Source organism: Sparus aurata, chromosome 8 (genome assembly GCF_900880675.1).
Source record: "Sparus aurata chromosome 8, fSpaAur1.1, whole genome shotgun sequence".
NCBI lineage: Eukaryota > Metazoa > Chordata > Actinopteri > Spariformes > Sparidae > Sparus > Sparus aurata.
In genome coordinates this window covers 26,569,372-26,594,695 of record NC_044194.1, presented here as the reverse complement: position 1 = coordinate 26,594,695, position 25,324 = coordinate 26,569,372, and the positions used below count along the sequence as shown (strand labels likewise).

Genomic DNA, 25,324 nt, shown 5'->3' with positions numbered 1-25,324 from the left:
AACACTGGAATCACTGAGAATCTCCGGCAATGTTGTACCGTACACAGATCCACACCCGAAGAACAGCTCATGTATAAACAGTGTTTGTGCGCCAACATCCACATGTCAAAGTGAATCTAGAAGGGAGGCCCTGACTCATTTTTCAGAGCATGGAGCACAGTCACGTTCATGTTAACTCCTCAAACCTCTTTTCCTCCCACAAAGATTACAACCCACTTTTCAAGGGCCAAAGTAAAGAGTTAAAGCACAGCGCCCCCAACAGTTACTGAGTGCAACACCACCGTGGTAAATACAAATCCCAGGTCTGTTACAGTTTGTCAGACGCAATGTGGGCGCTGACTACAAACAAAACTCATAACGTCATAACAATGAGATGTGTTGAAAACTTGTATGTTGAAGTGAACATGTATGCAACGCTGTGGTCCTCCCCTCTCACTGAAGTTACATCGTGCAGAAACAAGTGATGAACACGTTTTTCACACTTGTGGGTTAGTCGATTAAATTAGAAAAATATAAAAACTACCATTGCTTGGGAGTTTCATTCACAATATTTACTGGCTGCAAACCCGAGCAGACTCTCTTAAACGGGACCTTCTACTCTCGCCATGGCTGCAGAGTTACAACGTGCAAAAGGACGACTGTACGGTAGCGTAAATGCGCTATGCAGTGAGCTGTGCTGTTCCAACTAACCGACTGTTTTTGCATGCAACAATGATAGTAAAAGCAGCCGAAAGAGATTAAAGCCTTGGTCCGTCTCAGCCACTGGCCAGACTGCAACAGAACAGTCAGACCAATCCTGTCACATGTGGAAAGTGTGCAAACATCGCATTTCCAAATGACACCAAGACAAGGTAGGAAAACAACAGCTCGTCCACTCATGAAAACCCACTGCATGTGGAATAATGAGTCATATAAAATACAGAAAGTATCAGCTTTAGAGGTGTTGTGATGCCCTCTAGAAGGAAAATGGTGAGAAGTTTCCCCCCTGCCCTGTTAAACCTCTTTGTGCTGAGCCTAACACGTCCAGCTCAACGCTCCAGGCACAGTCACAGCTGAGCAGAGGCACATTTGAGCAGGGTGCTGGGAACGGAGCACACGCACATCATTCCTGCTGGGATTCAGTCAGTTGAATGAAAAGGCCTCACACCTCACTGGTGTTGGGTGTGACACTGATATACTCCAGTATGTTTTGATACTGGTGGTCGCTTTAATTTAAAAAATGTAAACTTATCCTTCGGAACTTTTTTTCTTCCTCTGCATTGAATGTTATACAGTATATGGTTGTTCTGCTATTTGAACATTATACTGACATACTGGAGACCATAACTTCAATTTGCCATGGATTAGCTAGGACCCTTCTTCTTCTTCTTCTGGGCTATTTTTTAACACTGGCCCTCGATTAGCCACCAAAATGTGGGTTCCTAATCCTAATGAAAAACATCATCAACTGTCACATATTAAAATAAAAAGGGACACAAAACAAAAAAAACATCTCAGCAACAGCCACAGCACCAATGGCCACTGCACACACATGCAAACACACACATGTAAATGATGTCTCTTACCCAAAAGGCCTACCAGCAGGCAGACAGAGACGGACAGCTGGACCATACTCTTGGGCTGACGTCTACGGTCCTCGACTCCACAGTGCTTTAAACTCAGCACAGGGTGTAAACACACACACGCTCCTGCAACACTGGTGTCTGCAACTCTTCGGGGTGTGTTTTCAGCAGGACACACATGGGTCGCCGGGCTTCAGGTCTTCATTGCAGTGTCCAGCATACCTAAAAACATGCTACCAGTAAAAGATCCTTGTTATTCTGGCTGTGGTGTCTCTGTTGGTCACAGTTGATGATAATCTGAAATGAGACCAAAAAAAAAAAAAACAGTCATGGGGCTGGAGAGGAAAATAAGCAACATTCAAACAGATGGAACAAATTTGACGGTTAACCCTGCTGATGAATGGACGGACACAGACCAGACGTGTTCAAGACTGAAAAGCCTAAAACAATGTTTCCTTGTGTTTTGTTGCATTCACACTTATGGATAGTATTTTACTTCTCAATACCAGAAAATGATGGTCTGAGCAGAAGCCATGTCAACACTGAAAATGAAACCACCATAAAGCACCACAGGGCGAAAAAATGACTGCAGTTATTTGAATTCTCTCCTGAGATTATGACTTAGACCTATATGGATACTTGATTTTCCTAATAGTTGTTTAGTGTGCATGGAGATTCTGCATCCATGAAAGTTGCTCTTTGAGGCTACACTTAAAGCAATCAGCAACTTTTTCACCTTAAAATAACAGCTTCAAAATCATTTTGATGGTGTCAAGAAACACGTGTCTCGTAAAAGGGGTGAATGGTGAATGTCTCTGTCTCAGCCTCTCCGCCCCTCTTTCACTCGTTCTGCACCATTTAACTTCAGTCATGTAAAGAGTTTTTTTTTCATAGTTAGCAACTACATTACGGAACGGATGTGTGGATTTGCACTCAGAAGCTGTGGGGGGCAAATCACAAAAAATTGCCAATTAGAGGCGCTCTGAGCTTAATTTTAACATCAGCGTGTCAACATTCTTATGACACCAAGGCTAAAATGCCGATGTCTGGCAGGTAAAACCGTGATTACCATTGTAGTTCAGTGTTCAGTTATCAGTCTTAAATGTGCTAAATAGCTTTAAAGTACAGTTAAATCTGATGGAGGATCAAAAGTCAAGAGGTAAGTAAAAGGTATTGTGTGTTTGTCTTGACAACTATTAGGTGTTTCAGTTTAACCGAAGTTGCGGACCAACCATTCAATCAACAGTGCCGTCTGTAGAGCCATGCTGCCAGCGTGGCTACAACTCAAATTCAATCTATCAGTAGACAAATTACCAACGTGTCCACCTTCTGACCCACGTTGGTTCTGACCAATCTTCAACTACACATCTGTGTATTCTCTGACTGCATCTTGCATAGTTGTAACACTATCATGCAGATAGATGGACAGACATATACACACATGGCCAAATTCTCAGAACTGCTTCTATGATGGTTCGCCATACAATAAGTGTCTCCAGGAACACATTTTGAGACACACACACACACACACACACACACTGACCCAATAGGTGAAAGCATTTCCAAGCAGTCATGGCTATCATTGATATGATATCAATCATCATATGATATGATATATGATAGTCATTGATATCAGATAGCAGTAAATACCAATACAACAATGAGCAATGAACATACTTGGAATCAAGTATCACATTTTTTTTATGAAAAAACAACCTGCAGCCTGCAGCACCCACACTTACTGCTTCAGTTCAGCCAATGACTTTTCCTGTCAGTTAATCAATTCTCATGGTCCTGCTTTCAACAAGCTGTTTACTTGCATGTTAACTATCAAACAGACAACTGAAAGTGAGTATTTGGGCCTTGACTAAAAAATGGGTGTTATGAATTATCACAAAATTTGGAATAGACATTCATGGTCCCATGACGATGAACTGGATGGACTGCATATGTGTAATGGTACTGTCAGATTTGCTTACGAGCATGGCTTGTCCACTGCACACTTTGCTCCAGTCTGGACAAAATGAAACCCCGACGTTTATCACATACTGGTTTTCCTATATATGTGATAAAACACTATTTCAAAAGACTTTTTTAAAAGAGCTGGAGCCATCTAAGATTATGTTTGGATTTGGATAGAAGATTTCTAAGAGTCGACACGAAGTCGATGACTTGAGGAGTGTGAAAAATGTCCCTTTCTTGTCCAGAGGAGGTTTATCTTATTGTGATGGATGGGAATGCTTACATACATTCTGTTCTCATATAAATCACCCTGCACCGTATATATCTGCTATTTGGCACCATTGCTTGCATATGTGGTCCAGATGTTGGACTCTCATGCTGTCACAATGTATAGGATATTAAAGTTAAGAACAGATTAGAGGAACATTGAAAAGGAGTTGCATCACTGTTTTCAGTAAATCTCACGGAGCCGCATGAGAGCAAAGATGTAGGTCTATATATTGTCCGACCTCACAACATCTGGAAAATATCACCTGTGAAGGGCAAGCACACCTCCTGGAGGTCGCAATCACATACACTGTAACATACATGTACAGTATCAGTGACATTCAAGTCTGTCAGCCACATTCATTCAGTCACCACAGCCTGCTATGTCCGTATTTTTTAAGTCACACAGTATGACCTCCAGACCTCCTGGAGGAATAAACACCCAGAGTCACATCCAATTTAGCTCTAATCTGGATCGCTTTTCTGATGGGGAGAGGGCAGAGATTACGTTTTAACCTTCGGAAGTGTCCATTCACCTTCGCTCCTTTTCACTGTAGTTGAATAAATACATCTGCACTTGGATGGGGGCAACACCTCCGAAGAGGAAATTGAATCCAAATAATAGTTTATGAACTCATCAGTCAAATATCCAAAGCGGGGACTTGTGAAATGATCTCCACTCTCCAATCCAAAGGAACACACAGAGCAGCGACTGGGTTTAATGACTGAAATGAAGTGACATACACAAAAAATCAACATGATGATAATGATTTGGAATGATGAAATGAACTGGCGGAAAAAATCACCTCTTCAATACCGACTCTAATAACTAATATCGACTGAGGATGGGAAATTTCGAGGTGGGATTACTACCAGTTGTTATTATTGTTATTATCATCGCATCGACATCAACCAAGTCATGAGCGGTCACACAAGATGGTTTCATGCCAACTTTGAGCTGCAAAGGCCATTGGAATAAAACTCTATGACTAAATAAATGATTCTACAACCTTTTTTAATTAATTGTAATAAGATATGGCCTCGTCACTTAGTCTAAATATGTACTTATATAGAACAATGAACTATACATGATCAGTAGATGTCAGTATTATCACATGCAATACAAAGATTAAATTAATTACTCAGGCTTGGAAAGTGTTAGGCAAATGGCAAATGAATTAAACAGTTGCTTTATAATTATCTTAAAGTGTGCGTGGTACCTGGTATGCAGGCAGATTTGCGACCCCTGCTGTTATCTGCCAGGCTTGGGGAAGAGGCCGTTTCAGAATCCCCTTTGTGTGTCTGTCTTTGTGTTTGGTCCGCTGTAGGAGAGGGGACTCTGTTACTGCAGTGTTATTTTAGAGTCCTCTGGGTTTTTTTTTTTTTTTTTTTTTGCCATTTAAGCAAAAAAATCAATCCCGATCAAAGATGGAGACTGATTATCAAAACTGTAGAGATGACCACATCCCCGTCCTGTCGGAGTGTTTCTTGTCCTTTTGGACCTGATAAACTCAACAGGCCTCTATTGTAAATCGGACAAAGGTTATAAAAGCTAGTCTCTCCTTGGTAGCGGACAACCTCCCTGTCTGGGCAGCATTATGTCATTGTTTTTGTGGTGGTTAATTGGGGAGTAATCAGATCATTGAGTGTACCCAAAATGACCTTATTGTGGAATGTGACCAGGGGGAGCTACATCCTGAACCTGACAACAGAAGCAAACTGTGGAGGTGACCACAGGTTGCCAGGTGTTTATGCACTTTACTGTTGACTGCCAGCTGCAGCTGTTAGGGAAATGTACTTTATGTCATGAACATAACGTTAAAGTGAGGTGAGGGGGAAAAGGAGAGACAGAACCGAAGTCTCTGGTGAGTGCTGACTTGATTGAGAGGTTGACCTGACTCAAACACAGAGACACACACACCTTCAGTGTGCGCCGCCGCTTGCTAGTGCAAGCACAGTAAAGTAAAATGGCTGTTTGAAAGCGAGGTCAAACACACAAACAAACTATCCTGCAGTCAACCTCCCTTCACTGGCAGTGAAAAACACACAATAAAACACCCAGAATCAGTAATTGTGACACTCAATGCGTTTATATGCACAGCTTAGTTGGATTACAGCCATAGTTCGACTATGCTACTCAACCAGACAACTGCAATTATCCGAGTATACATGCCGGTGAGAAAATTGGATTATTGGGCCGGAGCATGTCATATCCCGGTATGCTAGGTGGCGCTGTACCCATTTCAACTAGTGGTAACAGAGCCACCTCCGGCTGACCTCTTTACGTCACCAGCTGCCTCAGCATTCAAGAAAGATGGCGTACGAAAAGCGAGACGAAGCTACATCTTTGTACACTTCGTATATGGTGTACATGATAATTACACAAACTAGGGGCACAATGGCGCTCTTTCTTGCGATGATTTCAGCGGAAAGACGCCGCCGCCGCCCTCTGCCTACTTCCGGCTCACAGCCCCAGGGAAAAAATCTTGCAGCTGCGCAGAACGCAAAATCCGATCTGATCTCATGGAACGTATACATGCAGGAGCAATGCGACTATCAATCGAATTATCTGGGTGCTTTAATTCAACTATTATTAAAGCTAAGGTGTATACTAAGGTGTATACATGCATCTTAAAGATCCGATCATAGTCAGACTAACACAGTAATTCGGTTTTCTTGAGTGTCATGTAAACACACTGAGTGACTGTCAGGCTGGGGTGCCATAGAGCATGCGCACTCGAGCATTCCACCGGCCGAGCCGGCTAACCTCCAGTTTAGATGGGGATAAAATGAAACCGGGCAGCTCTTAGACTAGGTTCATTGATAACCCCTCCTGGCTTCAAGGCCTGGCACTATTTGTGGGGGCTTGGTTGGTCTCAATGATGAGGCCAGCCCTCTTCTTCGCAGAGGAAGTTACTTTCAAGCCAACTGCATTAAATAGATCTCCTCCTCTTCTTCGTTGGTTTTACAGGCAGACGTAAAACCACACCGCCATCAGCTGTATCGGAGTATATGGCATCATGCTATTCACTGATGGGTGCGCTTCTTGAGAGAGAGAGAACAGGACGCACAATTACAAAAATAGAACATCAATATGTGGTGGCCAGTGTTGATATTGTGGCGGACCATCCCAAATACATAAATCTGGCGCAAATGTTAAGAGACGAAGTAAGGTTTTAAAGTTCTATTCATGTGAAGCTCAGTCTCATTCGCTGACTCCCCCGTCACCGAAGAAGCGACCGACAACCAAATGAAATGCGCAGTTACCTTGAGTAAACACTGTTGGAATTAATTATTAATTAAAATGAATGTATTTAATGCAGAGTTTGCACATCACACACACAAGCGCGCACTGATTTCCTGTGTGAATTTTAATTGTATTGTTTTGGAATTACATTGTTACAATAAATCAATCTGATAATAAAAGACAGACCACCGCATTTAACTTGTAATTTACATGTTTTACCACCATTGTCATCATACATGTTTGTCATAAATGACATGTTTATATTGTGTCATTGTGACTAATTGTTTTGCTTACAAAATCCTTTTTTTTGGCTTTCTTTAGCTGGAAGGATGCATGAACATCCCCTGAATCTCTTAATTTATCACTGGAACTGTGGGGGGCTACATATCACAATGGGTTGGCTAATCCAGTGGTGTCTCTACAGTTGTATTGAAGCTTGGTTTTTTTTTGCTCTTGACAGTTTTTGCTGTCAAGTCCAAATTGGGTATGACGTACAGGCTGATGGGTCCTGTGGTGCGTACCTCATTGCGATTGTCTGTTAGTTTCAAACACATTCTGTAGAAAAATAGACTTGGTGCAGAGAGCCAGTCACTCCACAGCTTGCAACTCAGATCAATGGGGAGAGGGTCACCAGGGGCAACATTGCACAGCTCACCCAGGTTTAGACAGTGAACACAGCTGGACACCAAACTGGGACGGAAAAACAGCCTGTAAGACCGCTGGATGCCAGTTCGATGACAGGCGTTATCTTTTGGGATGACAAGGCATAGCAGGTGGGGACAGGGGCTTGCGGTGGGAGAGAAGCGACAGCGAGTTGGACATCAGCAGCGAGTGAAAAGAGCACGTAGAGCTGGATTTATTTTCACATCCTACTCGGTGAAATGAGGATTTATTTCGACCAAACCAGGGGTGACAGTGGAAAGTCAAACACGGACTGTTTTTCCATCAACTTTATTTTGTTTCTGTCAAGTTTGAACAAAGTGTGTTTTTTACGACAAGTTAACAAAGCAATTAAGTTTACCCTTGTTCACCCACTGAGAGAAACTTGATTGAAGAGACATACATTACAATACATACAATACATTTTTCCATTGGTAAAGTAGATGTAAGACTATTTCCTGTCTTGACAGTATGTGAGTTTATTTTGCTTATTTATGACACTAAAACCTACGAGAGGTACACAGAGAGGACACAAACACAAGTCACACAGGCAAGGCGGGTCATAAAACAAAAAAAAACGAGCTGTAATCAGCTGAGGTCCAAAATGCGAAAGTGCAAACAGTAAAATGACAGCCGAAAGGAAGTGGCAACCATAAGGCAGGCAAAGGAAAAGACAAAGTCAATCCAAAAACTAAGGACAGACCATGAGGAAAAAATCAGGAACACGGGGAACACACAAGGACTGACGAGAACAGACAAACGATCAATGAGCGAGAGGACAACACAGGCTTGAATAGAGACTAAGCTAACGAGTGGATGAGGTGCAGGTGGAGAGACACTGGGAACAGGGTGGCGCTAACGAGGCTGATGTAAGTCTGGTCTGTGGGTGGAATCAGACTGGGGAGGAGCGCAGGAAGATTCTGGCAATATCTTACAAATTGCTTCTTTAAAGTCACCTTTTAAGGCAAATCATTTTCTGAATTTTCCTTTTCTGAGTAGCTCAAGGTCACCAAACTTACATTTTATCCCTCGGGCAGCTTTACTGTTGTTCAGCTAGAAATAATTGGCAGCTTACAATGCTATGCCTTAAAAGCAGCCTTCCCGATACTGATCTCTATCAGACAAATATCATAAGCCGACGTATTCAGTGGAGCTTACGGGTTTATGTGTAAACGCAGAGAGGTTGTCTTTTTGTGTTGCATCCAGCCACTGACTGCGGCTTTAACGAGAGGCGAGAGCAAAAGCCGAACAGCTGTCTGATGAAAAGTTTGTGCTGCGTGTGATGAACAGACACCCAACACTCAGCCTATTGTCTCCTTTTCTGCCTTCTGTTACAGACGGTGCAGATTTTTCACGTACTGTAACTGTGTTGATAAGATCTGCTGTTGCTCGGTGTTTGTAGGTAACCGTGTCGTCACTATTTGGATGAGAGGGCCATCTTTGGTCCAACTGGCACTGATATCGACTTTAAATCTTCAAAGCACACCACCAGCTTTTCTGGAGATCCTTCAGCACTGCGGCATGACAGCCTTGAGTTTGAAATTCCTTAGTAGCCCTGAAGTAGATAAAAAAAATAAAACCTGTTGGTGGTCACCAGATGTGTGAAACACTGATAACGGCTTAGTCAAATACAGTTTAATCATCCTTTTTTATCAAGGCTGCGTTCAGTGAACCGTATTATCTTTTCAGCTGGAAACGAACACCTACAGTGGAACCGTTGAGAAAACTGTCCTGGGAACATTTCCTATAGCCTTCAGCTAACGCCCCCAAACAAACACTGTCCGCTGGGTTATGTCAGTCCGACATACGTTCATATTGAACGGTTGTTGGAATTGGGACTATGCTTTCTTCACTGCTGGATGTTCTTTCCCAAACACTCAACCAGACACAGGCTGGATTTAGATCGCTTCATTTCAATTAGAAGACGTGAAACTGACTTGTTGACATAAACTGCTCCATCATGTAAAGAGAAATTGTTCGACAGTCTTTTTCACAGCACACTCGGGCAACTCTGAAGGAGCGCTAGTGCACCACAAAATCACAGGTCAGGCTTTGGTTTTTCAGACCAAACACTGCATTATATGAAACATACTTTCATCAGTGAGTCACTCCCTATATACAAAAGCTGAATTTAGAAAATAGCAAATTTAGATACACATTTATGGTGAAAATTGTATGTTCCCTTTCCCACATCTTTGGCATTAGCATAAAATGCACCTACATTTACTTCATGCTTGCACAGGAATAACCATACTGGATGGCGTGGAAAGCTCACACCAGCTTCATCTACTACAGAAACCCAGGGAACACACATCTAGTATCAAAACTCAGTGGGAGATTCAGTTGAGGAATTCCCAGAGGACACATGGGATACAGTTGCAATTAATCTTCACTTTAGTCTAACACAGTGTAAAATCCTCTATATCCCCCATTTAATCGAGGGTAGGCTTTCTAGGATTTATGATGCTGACCATGCCTTACACGCGTCGTCAGACCCTTGCTCCCAATGCCCATATGTCTTTTCAGAATCATATCCTGAACCATCAAAACCCCTGATCTGGAGTCCTTCCCCCATTTCTGTCACTGTCGAGCCATAAAGTGGACTTCTGACGGCCCAGACACACCAGACCGATGTCAACAAGTGATGACGGCCGACTGTTTTGTCCCCTCCTTGCGTCGCCTGCACTTGAACCCACTGCAAAGACTTGAGCTGGTGGCCAATTAGCTTGTGTGTTCTGTGTAGGGCTGCCCCCAAATAGTCAACCAAGCACTGGTCGACCAAAAACTCATTAGGCGACCAAAATTTCATTGGTCGATTGGTCGCAGGAAAAAAAAACAAAAACATTTGGTCTTGTCAAAATTAAGTCAAAATCTATGTGACTGGCGGCTGGCCTGTGTATAAAAGGCTGGAGGGCTTTTAATTTGAAGGGCCAGATACAGGAAGTCGTGACACTCACTCACTGTCAGTGTTTTCTTTTAACACGGAAGGTCCCTTTGACATCGCGGTTAGACAGTTAACAATTAATAGCCAACCATGTCGGGAAAGACGTCTAAAATATGGGATCATTTGGAAAAGAAGAAGGATGACCCCAAGAAGGTGACATGCAAACTTTGCAAGAAAAACTTCGCCTATCACTCCTCCACGACGAACATGATTAACACCTTAAACATGTAAGTAGCCTAGCTACCTGCCCATGGCGGCCCGAACGCTTGAAAGCAATTTAACTAAAATTAATGGTTTTAAGGCTCATAATTTTATGTCATTCAGTCGCTGAGGCTAGTATACTTGGGGGGGGGGGGGAATAAAAATATATATATATATATGCGTCGATTAGTCGACTAATCGCTCTAAATGACGACCACTGGTCGACCAAGAAAATCCTTGGTCGGGGGCAGCCACTAATTATTCATCCCACCAGGTAGTTGTAGCCTGTATTTGCAGCCTTTTTTCTCGGCACAGGCTAGAGGGGCTTTTGCTTTGTGACTCTCAAGAGTTGATGAGAGTAATTTCTCTCACTGATTGGCTCCTCCACTGATTCAACATGGCCGAAAAGCTGCCAACAAGGACCGAGTTGTGCAAACAATGCAGCGTACACTGAAACAACTGGGGCCACACTTACCGACAGCAGTGATAACCATTGGCTAATGTCAGGGCCCATAGCCTTACGTAATAGTAGTATTTTAGTACAATACATTTACTAACTGTTTTGTCCTTTATCAGTGTCATCATGAAACACGCTACAAACGATATATGAAATTCCCGTAACCATTCACACACCTCAGACAATGGGCCCCGACAAAGACAGGTCGGGCCTTCAACCATCTTGGCAGCAGATGTGTCCGAGGCAATATTTTTGTCTGCCCGCCCTCGGCACATAGAGAACCTCACACCGTCTGATGAAGCTGGAGGTAATTTTAGATGCAGCACTCGGTGAAACGTCACAGCAAGCAGCAGAAAGAAGACGAGCAAGGCGATCGAGATGAAAGGTGAGATGAAAAACACTGCTCTGTCAGAGAGGTGTCAAAGCAACCCTGTGATCCTCCCGCGGGACACGCTCTGTGCCGCTGCCCTACTGCAGCGCATTACATTTTAAGGTTTCTAATATTTGTGTAACCCCATTGTGCAGAGTATTAGAACCATCTCGGGGAGAAGCGGGGGGGCATTTCCCATTTGATTCGGAGTCTTTCGGAGCATCACCGCCTGCTTTTTCTAACCAGTCAATAAAATCTCTCCAGTCTCAAGTAAACTCGAGCGAAACCCAGGAATGCTTCTGAAGTTTTAGTTGGAAAACAAACAGGAATGAAGCCGAATATTGCCGGTGTGTCAGTGTCACTCAAACACAATGAACTGATGATGAGTCCCTCACGTCCTTCATATTTAACTGAACAGGCGTTTGCACACGTCTTAATATTCAGAATCTAACTCGCGAGTCATCCCTTCCTTCCCTCTGCTTCCCGACTTCCCCCTTGCTCATGGCTCCCTCTTTCACACCCTCGCCATTCAGCTTCTTCCGACTTTCTCCACAGCTGCACGTCACAGCTCAGCGAGCGGCCAGCTGACTAACTCCGTGGATTCCTGGATGGCTCAGAGTGCCACCGGTGGTGAGGACTTTGCGGCTGCGGCGACCAACAGATGAGTGAACCCAGCTGTTCATTTCGCGGCCTGCAAAAAAATGGACGGAATGGGAACAGTGCGCAGGCTTCAATTAGACCGACACTAAAGATGAAAATACAGAGTAACGAGGCTCATCAGTGCGATCGCTTCATGACACAGCAGAGGGAATGTTTAGAAAGTTTCATTCCATTCCAGCGCAGCTCCTTTAACATGCACATATATGGGAAAAAAAGCATATTCGGTCTCCTTTAAAGGATGAGAAAAGCCAGTCTTGCTGTTTCATTTCCTTGGAGACTGAATTTGACAAGTTAAAGGAGAACTTCGGTCGATTTAAACATGCAGCTTCATTGCTCAAGCTACCCTTGACTTGCCAGTACCGAAGACGCGAACAAATTTGGTCCAACCATTACAGAGCTCCGTGAACGGAGACTTGGCATTGAACGCTAACAGCATGGGGTCAGAACTTTACACTGTGTTTTAAGCGTCTTAACATGCTCCACATCTCACACCAGAAGTTATGCAACATCAGCAGACACCTTAGCACGCAGCACTGTAGCGTGTATGACTCAAACTGAATAAAAAAGTAGTTAAAACAGTGTGTTTGTGCAAGCAGCTACTTACCTGTTTGTTGACATCCGCGTCTTCCGGTGGCTAGACCAAACTAGTCAATCCGTCGAGTGTGCACTTACTCCCTCACTGGCGGAGACGGAAACGTAATCCAGCATTTTCGTGTTTATGTTCATAATGTACATGTCCATGTTACAGCCTGTCATGAGCCATGAGCCTTACAATAGCCTGTTAAGCCTGTTAAGTGCACTCTCGATGGATATGCTAGTTTGGTCTAGCTACCGGAACACACGGATGTCAACACACAGGTAATGTAGCTGCTTGCACAAACACACTGTTTTAACTACTTTTTTATTCATTTTGAGTCATACACGCTACAGTGCTGTGTTGTAAGGTGTCTGCTGATGTTGCATAACTTTTGGTGTGAGATGTGGAGCATGTTAAGACGCTTAAAACACAGTGTAAAGTTCTGACCCCATGCTGTTAGTGTTCAATGCTAAGTCTCCGTTCACGGAGCTCTGTAATGGCTGGACCAAATTTGTTCGCGTCTTCGGTACTGGCAAATCAAGAGTAGCTTGAGCAATGAAGCTGCATGTTTAAATCAACCGAAGTTCTCCTTTAACAAGAACCGTAGGCATGAAACGATCTCAACTTCGCCACGCTCCGTAACGACGCCTCGAAGATTAGCTCAAAATGAGATTTTATCGGATTTGTTCAAGTCTGAGCGTCACATTTCTTAGATATAATGTTGCAGACACAAGCAACATACGGTATATCATCCCCTTCAGTTGCAATGTCCCCAACTCAGCAGAGCATGTGCTGCTCTATACAGTGATGGCGCACCTCTGCAGCCTGTATTTGCATTCTCTCGGCGGCAGCAGTGCCTTCGAGACTGGAAAATGACGAGCTGCTAATCTCAGGTTCAAACATGTAACAGACAACAAGAATTCAGTGAGAGAATAGTAGACCACGCGGGAAAACAGAGGCACGAAACCCAACATGTCAGCACTCATGGTGACACGACGCGGGCACCCATGCATGAAAGCCACATCTCTGAGCTGCCCTCGGAGTGCGCTCAGAAAATGACAGGGTCTCCCATTTAGGTACTCATTCCAAGGATATAGCGTACGACCTTTGGCCTACAGGATATACACATAAGTTGAATGCTCTCCCATTTAGGCAAGTTTTTCCTATTTATTTACTATTCCTGTGCTGTTAAGAGCCCCCAGCCGTCTACATCCACAATATCCTTCCACTCTAACCTTGATCAATCGCCGCCGCGTGTCTGTGATGCTGATTCTAACTCTAAACCTCTTAAACTAATCAATCCTAACCCTTAACCCCCTGATGACAAAGTGTCCGCACACTGAGAGAGCTTCATCACCACTGGTCCTTGAGAGGGTAGAAGCACACACACACACTCACATACGCTCACATTGCTCGGGGCTGAGTCACCACAGCTTTCTCTTGTTTCTCCTGACCCTGCTCTGTTGTCTCTCTGTGCTATCTTTGGATTCAGTGACCCTGCACTGTCCCTATAATTCCAGCCTCTGGCTCAGCAATCAAAGAAAGCACACTCGTATAGAATAAGAAGAAGAAGGAGAAGATGAGGACATACTTTATTTATCTTTTTTAGATCTATTTTTTGTGATTATCTCAACGACTTCACCGGCTGCGGGTGGTCTGAAAAGCTGGTGAAATGTTAGCTCAGGCGGGACGTCTAATGTTGCAGTAGCAGTGCGCGTTGCCCTGCAGACCCTGCAGCAGAGGCCACGCAGGCCCGACTGAGCAGTGTTCACAGACAGGCTGCTGAACACTGTGCCATGATCGAATAAAGCAGAAATACGCGCAGCGTTTGTTCAAAGGTGCACTGTGCAGTTTTGGCAAGGGGAAAAAAACAAACTCAAAAAAGTTCCTATTTACAATAGCCTATTTATACGGTTAAGGTCAGTAGGTTAATAGGGTTGTTGTTTTGTATTTTTTCTTAATAAGTCATCCTCAGAGGAGAAGCAGTGAACGTGGTAGCTACTTAGAAGGCTCCTGCACATGTTTGTTCAGTCAAGAAAAAGAAGAGATTCAGTTTATTTAGTTTGTTTAGTCCTCAATACAGTTTCCTCCTTTGATTAAATTGTCTTCTTGCTCCTTTCATAAATTGATTAATTGATTAACCCCCCCGCCCCCCCTTTTTTTTCTATGAAATGAGCATGTGTGAAAAGCATGCGTGCTGTCGCCGGACCCTCTCTCACCAGGTCTGCCAGGACTCATCTTGGACACTCTCCAGTAGATGTGTGATCCCTGACGGAGCGTTTCACTTGTCAGTCCTGTCTGAGGAACTGCTGTCTATTACCCTGCCCTCTCCTCAGCTGTGTGTCCTGAACTCTCTCTCACTCTCTTTCTCTCACTTTGCTCTTTAATGCTGAAGCTGTCCGACGCGGATGTTTACACAGTGTGGCTGAACTGCTGCCGTCCCCTCTGGGTCCAGGTCTCATCTCGTCTCGTCTCGGTAGCGCACGGTCCCTGACAGCTGCAGCACTTCAGATTAATGATCTGAAGAAGCACACAGTATGTTCTGCCTTGTAAAAAACAACAAAAAACCTTGTGAGTGGCCACATGTTGCCACTTTCCTCTGCTAGAGGCAAAGGGCCGCTTGGGCAATAAATAACTGACGCACCTGACGAAAGTGAAAGTATTGCTGGTCGTGTTGCTAAAGTGCGACAAGCTGCGCGCACGGGCACGCATGTGTATGTCCAAGAGCAACGTTTGACAAGCCAGACACACACACACACACACACACACACACACACACACATATATATATACATTATATCGGTAGACACGCACCTCGAGATTCCCTCTAGTCCGTGCTCCCGGGATGCGTAAAGGCTGTGCCCGCTCAGAGGTGACACGCTGTAATCAGTCCTTATTATATCGGAGGGAAAGCCAACCCGATGAGAATCCAATCATGAAATAGGAAAAAGTCACCAAGGGAAGTCCATTACTCGCGCCGTCCATCCATCCACGCGGATGTGGTGCGCCGTGTCTGCGTGTGCCGCCAAGTGCGCAACAGGCTGGCCTGCAGCTCCTACCAGTCAGTCACCCCCCAGACGCAGACACGCACACAAATACAGCCTGCTTTCAAAATAAGTGAGCCTTTTTGCACGCCTTGCAGTTCTCCCTCCCCTCCCCTCTCTCTCTCCCTCCTTCTTCTCTCTCTCTTTCACACACACCTCTCCTCTTTTTAGCTCATCAGCCGTTTGATTTACGCAAGCCGATCAAAAAAAAAGTCCCCCCTTCACACATCTGCGCGTTCATTTCTTTGCGCGTCACAGAGGTGTCCGCCGGTGACGATTTTATTTTGAAAGCTGTGTCTAACCACAAGCGTCAGGAGGCTACGGTGTCCCATCTGGCTTGACGGAAGAGTTAAGCACTCTCCTCCTCTAACAGGTAACAGATGACAGTGATACCTTTCCTGGACGGTCTCCTGCTGATTGGCAGGACTCATCGTTATTCACGTTTATGATCCGACCTCCGCTGGGAAAGGCAAGAACGGCTCGCCTCGGGGCAGGAGATGGTACAGATGACGGCTGGGGCGCAAGAGACCATAGATATTATCCTGGTCAGCGAGGAAGCATCTGGTCAGAGTGAAGAAGAACAAGACTCCTTCACCTCGTGTGTGGTTTTAGGGGGAGACATTTTAATCAGAAGTGGAAAAACCTTCACTTTTTTATTTATGATGAAATAAGCAAACTGCCCTTAAAGGACGACACAATTTCATCCTGTTTTACTTTGTTCATATGTGGCGGACCCTGCCACCTTTTTAGCTTCAAACAGAGTTCTGGGGACCTTATTTCCCCCCTCCTATTCAGTTATGGAAAAAAAATAATATGCCTGTGTTTGAGCCAGTACCCCATTAATATTGTAGATATTACAGTTCTGAATTTGAGTTTCTTCTCTAAAACTACAAAGTGCCCCTTCAGCTGAAGTAATAAAAGGGGGTCGCGGGGTCAAGAAGACGAGCTTCTCCATAAATTCCTCAAGTTTAGGTCCACGGTCAACACTTTGTGAAGATCCTCCCTTATTTGACCTCAAACGCCTTCCACAGCTTTTGGACAGTGTTCCCAGAGATTCTGTCCCAGATGGTGTCATCAGACCCTCATTCATGCTCAGATTCAATCTTTGAATCTAATAGTCCGCTTTTCAAATCAAATCATAATTCAACTTGAGTTGTTAAAGCATTACTGCAGCTGTCAGACATGAAAAGAGAAGAAAAGTGCCTTCTGTTACTTTGCACCTGGGACACTCACCTTCATCCATCATCTGGTGTGCATGTTATATGGTATATTATTGCATTATTATACACCAGGGCCACTTCACAGCAGACCACAACCGCATGTGTCGGTCCAGACTGGCTGCTGAGCTCAGACGGGAAAAGCCCACAGGAGAGCAGCGGCATGAACGCAGCCAGGCGGGTTTTTTTGTCATTCTTTTATGAATATTTCCATTTAGTCATATGAGGTCTCTTTGATATTGTTTTTAGGTATTTGTAATGTCATTTAAAGAAAGGAGCTGGTCAAAGAAAAGCCGGACCCTGGGAGCGTGCAGATAAAAAGTTGTCATTTGTCATCAGAATCACTGATTGTTTTGCTCCAAAGACTCAAAAGCCGTGCTTTTTAAAGGGGTTATCTTAACTACTGGTTCATAGACATGTTTACTGATGCTTTACAGATGAGTTATATCGACAAATAAGATAAATCTTTGAGTTGCCATGCTGTTTAGCTGTGTCGCTCTCCAGATGAACTGTCTGACCAGCAGGTTTTTCCAGGCTCGGGAAGTGACACGTACATGGAATGGGATTACATTATCAGGAGCAAAAAAAGGTAACTATATTCAGGGATTACTCACAGGACTACGATTTTAAAATGAAGAATAACACTCTAGGTTTCAAGTCAGCTGCGAGGTAGAAAACAATCAAGGGCACTTCTAGCTAAAAGTGTAGACAAATATCAACATTTCAACCCTCAAACAAATGATTGTCTGCATCCAGCAGGCAGAGCCAGAATGATCTCAGAAGGAATGCTGTCCCACTGATTACAGCGAGTAAATGAGCATATGAGATTAAGATTAAGATGCTCCTTTATTGATCCACCTTGGGAGAAATTTGCAGTTTACACAGCAGCACAGAGGGAATGAGTAGCAGCACAAGAGTTACTCTCCCAAAATAGAGACAATAACAGAGAGACATTAGAATAAAATAACAATTTGAATAAAAAAAATATTAAAAAATAATAAATATATGACTTTGATTTAACACAAAGTCTACACTGAACATTTTTTATTTACATTTTTTCAGTATTCTGTTGAATTTAATCTCTGTATGGGTTTAAAGGCGTGTAGAATTATCAATACTGCTGTAGTTTCCATGTGACACAAGCCCTTCAGCGCAGCTTCCTGAGTGTCATGAGTCGTCTTCTCAACACACCAGGACACCAGCTCCAGGACATAAAAAGGATCTCAACTCCAAATGGGGTGGCTATTTACTGTGGAATGGTGCCGACCTATCTCATAAACTGTCAACTGTGCCACCTCTTGGGACCTGCCCCAGAGTTCACAAAGACGTGTGAGCTGCCCTCTCAGGACCTCGGACCCCAGGGTGTCGTTGCCTGTGTAGATGCAATCTACATGCTACTGGAGGATCACCGCAACGCCTCCTCCCTCTTCATCCTCCTCCAACTGCAGCCTCACCAGGGGAATACAAACTTCCCAAGGGTTGAATGATATGGTTGATGGTGGACAGGTTAAACAAGTGTAGGCTAGGATACGATTGATGGAGCCCAAGTTTAGATCATTTTGGGTTAATTTCAGCACTCCAATTGATGCAAGCACAGTCGTTTTAAGGTTCCCCCATTCACGTCCTATTGTGTTGCTGAACACAGCTCCATTTACACGTGGTCCAACCCCCAAACCTCTTTGTGTTTGTGTAATGTCTTGTCGCTATAGTTTAGCTTATGTGTTGTTGTCCTTGTCGCTTCTCGTGGTGAATACGTGTTCGACCAGAAAGTCTGTGGTTCCTGTACATTTTACAGTTCAGTCACTGAACGTGCCCAGATTTTACTCATGCTTTACAGAAACAATCAATTCTTGTCTTGGATCAACACGTGTGTTAACAGACCTACTCTTCACTGTGTTATTGTTCCGACCGTGAGGTCATCTGCCTGGGCGAGAGGCTAACAGTCGTCTGCATGGTATTTTTTATTTACGCCACATTAATACTTATAGTTTAAGCTAGAATTATAATCTTACAGGTGCAAAACGTTGAAAACAGCATATAACCAGAGCAACCGCTTCCTGTAGCAATCATTAGCCGGTTCGCTCAGCTCGCTGTTCGGACAGCAGTCCGGACTGGATGCTCGAGGACCAGGGGGAGCTTTTTCACCGCTTTGTAAGGTCAAAACTGCTATTTCTTCACATTCTGTTGTTCAATTTAGCCTTTTTTTTTTTTTTTAACTAAAATTCTCACATAATGCTCCTATAAGGTCAAAACACTTACCATAATTCAAACATATACAAATGTGGTGGGAAACATCTCTGCAGTCAGGTGTGTTGAGTTTCAGTAAACTGGAATCCATCCACAGAGGGTAAGTTTTTCACTCAGCTAAAACCCTCCCAAAATCCCCAGAAAGAAACCCCAAAATCCCCAGAAAGAAACCCCAAAATCCCCAGAAAAGCGCCTCTCAGTGGTGCATTATCCACAGCCCCAAGGCCAGGTTGCCTGAAATGTTACTTGGTATCAACTCAGTACTGCATAATACACTGAGCTGAAGCCCCGAGGATGACAGCGAGCCTTGTTCATATTAACATCCTCTGACAGAAGCTGTTATCAGGAGCTCTGTACCGATCAAGACATCAACATCGGGTCAAGTGAGGACAGACGTGCATCAGATTATTCCAGAGATCAGCTCAACACACAAAAACCCTTGCAGTGGCCAGCACACATTTTATTATGGACTTTTTACATTTTTTATGGTAGACAGGTATGTTTGCGCTGCACAATGCCTTTAAAAAGAAAAAAAAAACATAGCATAACAAAAATAAAATGTTAGTTAAACCTTAGAAATGCTCACACCTCTGCCAACAGCAGTGATTCAGCTCTGGTAGAAATGCTTAGTGGCTGACAGCAGAGCACTCTGTGGTTTCACTTGGATTTGTTATTGTGTCCAGCTCTGCCTTTCCATTGCTCATGGTGAGACAAGGGCCAACCGAAGTTTGGTGAGCAATGTAAATCCTGTGACACCTTCACACGCAATGACTCAGTACGCTTGTGTTGCCCTGTCTTTTGTTCAACTATCCGTCAAGAAGCAAGCTATTCAGGGTGTTCGTTTTTGATTTAACACAACCTCGGTGCGGTTGTAACACCGTTGTGAACTCAGCAGCGGCACTATGCAGAATCAGTTAATGTTACAAATGCTAATGCATCACGGGAGTATAGCAACTAATGGATTGTTGACACAAATACAGAATGTCTCTTTACTGCAGGCCTTAGCTGACATTAGTCTCACATTACATGCGGGGCCTTTCTCTGTTCCCACACTGAAGGCCGAGGGGCTGTGAATGAGAATTTTTCAAGGGCCTTTGCCAGAAATAAGATTCTTATAATAATAATAAGAAGAAGAAGATAAAGCAGTCATATTTCACATATTTGTAAGCTGCTTCTGTCAGGGAAGTGGCGACAGAGAAATAATGCATTGCAGTTGCTGTTGCTTAAATTGCACAACTTCAGCCTGCATTTTGAAACAGCCCCGTTTCGATGCTGTCATGTTGTACAACGCATACGGCAGGAGGTCAGTTCGGCACCACTGTAACTTATTCTGAATCCATCTCCCCACTCATGTCTGATTCGCTTTCAGCTCATCCTTAAATACTCGTAAATGTGTTGACGCGGTTTCACACCGCTGACCTGCAGCAATATCTGTGATATTGGTGATGTGGCTCAAAGGCCAGCTGTCCAGTGGTGTCTGGCACTCCTGAAATGCTTATTCATCACTTCCCTCAGGCTGACACTCTGGGTCCCCAGGTAACCAATATATGTATTTCATCCTGGTGGAGCACTGGTGTCTGATTACCATGAATTAGGCATTGGACGATTTAAAAACGTCAAGTCACAACAGAATAATGTACAGTGTCTATCCAGTATTGTGTTTTTTTTATTTCTAGTCTGAAATGCTTTATGTCAGAAATACAGCGATAGCACATCTCAAGGCAAAAAAAAAAAAGCAGTTGATTAAGCAAAAGGGTAGCTGTTTTTTTTAAAGATTTTTTCTGGCATAGACACCTTTATTAAGCAGTAGACCGATGCAGGACATGCAGCAAAAGACCTCCGGCCGGAATCTAACTGGGGTCAGCTGCGTATGTGGCATGCGCTCTAACCACTCAACCACCTGCGCGCCACCACAAAAGGGTAGCTGTTGAAGTGATACCATGCTTTAATAAAAAGGAACACCCTGTGGATTCATAGCTGCAGGTTAGCCCTGGTGATTTAGCCTGAAGTGTTGTGATAAAGGCACATCAAAGACTCCGCCAGGCTGGACCTCACTGTTGGTCCGGGGTCTGGGGTCGGCTTTGTTGCCTGGGGAGCACCAGGTCATGTGTTGTCTGTCTCAAATACTAATACTCTACAGTTTGCTCTGCAATTCAGTCAGCCTTGGTGGGAAGCGCGCAAGTTTGGATCCCCCTAAGACAAGAACTGGACCTAGCAGGTGTACACCCGCATGCCCAACTCGAAGAATGTTTAGGTTTTCCAAACATGTGTCCGCTGTGTGTCTTCCCTGAGGGCAGGTTGGGCGCCCAGAAAATCAGCCAGCATTGTAAACAAGACACAAAGGGCGGGGCCAGGGGTCTGCAACCTGCGGCGCTGGAGCCGCCCCTTCAGTGACTCCTGTGGCTTTGACATTTTACATAGACATGAATAAAACCTTTTTTTTTAACCACATCGCTGTTTTAAGCCGACAATGATTCTTGCATTGTTTGACAGCGCAAATGTGTAGCCTACACACAGAATTGTATCTTTTCTATCATGTCGTAAGTAATTGGATGATCCTGAGTTAATATCATTGTTTTTTATGCTCAAGCTCGAAGGTTAAGTGCAGTATGTGGAGGAGGATAAAAAGGAAGGATTAACTCACACTGAAATGGACTTAGAAAGAAAAGAAACTGTTTCTTTTTTTACTTGTATTTTTAAAAAAAATCCAGCCTGCTGCTATGTGTTTTATTTATTATCAAATGAGGCTTCTTTTTATATTGTATATGTTCACAAACATACTCAAGTAGCTCTGCGTATACAGTCCTGTATTGCTACTCTATTCCTATTTATTGTAGGCTAGCTCTTTTATTTCATCATTTCTTTTGGCGAGGGCCGGGGGCTGAAACGGCTCTTTTGATAGTAAAGGTTGCTGACCCCTGGGCTAAGCAGACAAAGTAAGGTCCTTAAACAGGATCAAATAACACTCGGAGGCAAATACACCGGAGAGAGTGAACAATTGCAATGCAGGGCGGAGACGAACTGTCAGAGATGGCACGAGTAAAATACATTTCATTTTACTCATACAACATTAAGACAAGCAGATACAAGGAATGAGATAAGACAAGACACCAAATTCAGTACAAATAGAAGAAAACGTACAACATTTGAATTCATTTAACAAGATGCCCAAAAGTGTTCACTCGTAAAAAAAAAAAAAAAAAAAAAAAAGTAAAGAATAGATAAAAATTATTTTTTTAAAAAAAGAAGGGGTCAGAAATGAAGACCAGGAGTAAAAACAAGTAGAGTACAATGCACCAAAGCCACATATGAAACAAAGCAAATAAATAAATACATTTTAAAGAAGCACAATCAATTCCCGGCTTGTGGTCTTTCCCTCCTGATATGTTCAGTGGAAGGGCCCCAGAGTACTTCCACTTAAATGTGCTTTCATCTGTCGTTGCGGCATCTGTCCTTCTGCCTTTTTTTATATTTTCGTCACACGTTGTGACGTATCTTCCACTGCGCAGAGGACTGTGGGTCAGAGTAGCCAGAAAAGCATGCTGGCTTGAAAACTGCAAAAAGTGACAGGATGCAGCAGAACATCATGGGGTTTTCGGCCTACCGCATTTCACGTACTTCGTTTTGGGACATACTAAATCTTTTTCTGGCTTACTTAATATTGTGGTAGTATGTGTATTTGTATACTGGGTATACATCTTCACAAGGGAGATGAGGATAATTTGATACAGGTGATAGATGTGACTAAGGAGCAGAAAATCACAGCAGCAGGAAACATACAAGGCCACAAAGGGGTAAGAAGTCTTGACCTGAGGAGTCGACTTACATCTTAAGGAGAAAAATCATTCCTCTGAGGACAACAGTGTAATCATCTTGACCAGAGAAGACAGATGGTTTGAAAGAGGAGTAAAGGAATCCATCTACGTCAAACTGGAATGACCGTCTTTGAACAGAGGACAATGTTCAAAGACGGACGCCTACGATGCAGTACTGAGTTCTCTCCCCAGACATTTTAACAACCGTTCACACCGGGGCTCACCTAGCCATAGAAACCCACGTGAAGGCCGGTTGGGACACACGACCCATAAGTGGCCCACACAACTCGGAGGAACTCAGAGCTCACATGTGTCCTTAACAACTCTGTGAGGACTCTCCCACACAGGGTTTAAAAGCCTGCAACTCCCCTCCAGTCAGTTAGACCTGAAGAAGCCTCTTGGATGAGAGGTGAAACATCTTCAGGAAACTGAAACAAGTGCAGTTGCCTATGCTACAGCACCTAGATTTACCATGACCTGGATGCCTGAGACCCTTCATTACCATCTACCTGCTTTGTGTATCAGATTAAAGCGTTGCTGGCAGTCTACTCAAGTGATTCACTTACCTTATTTGTTTTTTACATCCCAGTTACAGCGAGACTGCATTATCAGCCTATTACCTCATCTTTGTCTCATCCTCAAACATTGTTAAATGAGTAGTTGCTTTTATTCAATCAAGGCATTTTAGTACTACACTTGACATTGCAGTACGTTATACGGTAATGGATTTAATTCATTTATTTAGATTTTTGTTGTGTTTTTGTATGCTTTGAGGCATTTCTTCCCCTTCTGTGATGTTTTTTCAATTGTGTTTTATAGTTGCTGTACAAATAAAGTTGCCTTTATGAAAATTACATGATGACTTTATGTTAAATAATAGGGTTAAGGATATGGCTGAGGATGACTCAATTTAATTCAGTTAAATTGTTTTCTATGATTTGACAGTCAGGTTTCTCCTGAGCTGAATTGCTTCAACGACAACATTCCTTTTTTTTTGGTAAGGAGTGACAGTCGATCAGATTCGATCAAACTGATTATATTGTAAAGAAATCAAATCCAAATGTTAACATTAAGGATTTAGGGAAGTTAACACTTGCTCAATCCATTTTTTTATCCATTTGCCTGTAATGCTCAGAGCCGACAGCCTGATAATTGTGCAACCTCAAAAAGTAGTCCTAGGGGAAGCTTTATCCTTCTCCTGAAGAAGGTCAACCAAACTTAAACTAGAGGCTGCAGATAAAGCCAGCTTCCTGTTTTCGTACATTGGGGATGTAGGGTGTGAACCACTTATTGGTGTGTCACCCTGCTCAGCAGCCCAGGGAAGTTGAAATAAACATCAATGATACCTTTAAAAGCTTTGGCAATGAACGAGACATGTGTCTGATTCACCGTGATGGTTGTGTAGATTAATTTGAAACCAGTATGCCCCAACCAAGTGGAATCATTTCTAGGTGCAGCTGCGGCTTGATGTAAGCCAACAAAGTTTTAAGCACACCTTGTAAAACAAACGCACTTTAAAATGGCCACTAAAACATTTGTCTCTTGTTGCAAACATTATGGACTGTTAAAAGTTTTACATTCTCGTAAACTCGGCTGCAATCCCACTTAAAACTCGTCAAACGCCTAGGGGTCAGGAGTTAACTGTCCAGCGGAGCTCCCACACTGCACACTTGCAGCCATCAGGTGAGAGGCTACAATCCCTGAAGACGTTGTAATGAAGAGATTAATCTTGAATCATCATGAATGTTATCCTATTGCATGACTTTTTAAAGGTTTTTGTGGCATTTTTATTTTTTTCATCGTCTGTGTTCAGCATTTTATTTATTAAAAGCCTTTTTTCTGCATTTAAGTTTGGTGCCTTCTGATTATTTTGTAAAAGAAATAACAGCAATTGCAAGTTAAGACAAGTAAATCAATGCATCATTGATTTTTATAGTCAAACCGATTTGCTATTTGTCAGTCTCAGGAGAACTTCCTGCCATGCTCACTGAATACAAGTACGTGACTCTTCTCTGACATGATACTGAGCAAGACGGTTGGCCTGCAAAACACCTCCGCACCGGTGCAAACACCAAATACCAAAAAACGTTGTTG

At 43.4% G+C, this 25,324-nt stretch overlaps 1 protein-coding gene across 4 annotated transcripts in view; it reads right to left on the bottom strand.

Annotated features, from left to right (window-relative positions):
* The window catches only part of il34 (interleukin 34), a 39,611-nt gene extending 23,617 nt beyond the window's left edge, over window positions 1-15,994 (bottom strand). For 2 of the 4 annotated variants that reach the window (XM_030427148.1, XM_030427145.1), the window contains exons 1-2: window positions 15,722-15,994; window positions 1,566-1,859 (exon numbers count right to left, since the gene is read on the bottom strand). In XM_030427148.1, the coding sequence (XP_030283008.1) occupies window positions 1,566-1,611 (46 nt within the window). In that variant the 5' untranslated portion in view covers window positions 1,612-1,859; window positions 15,722-15,994. Of the gene's footprint in view, window positions 1-1,565; window positions 1,860-5,011; window positions 5,114-15,126; window positions 15,218-15,721 lie in introns of those variants that run through there. The other 2 variants (XM_030427146.1, XM_030427147.1) reach the window with 2 other exon arrangements.
* Between the last annotated feature and the right edge of the window lie 9,330 nt (window positions 15,995-25,324).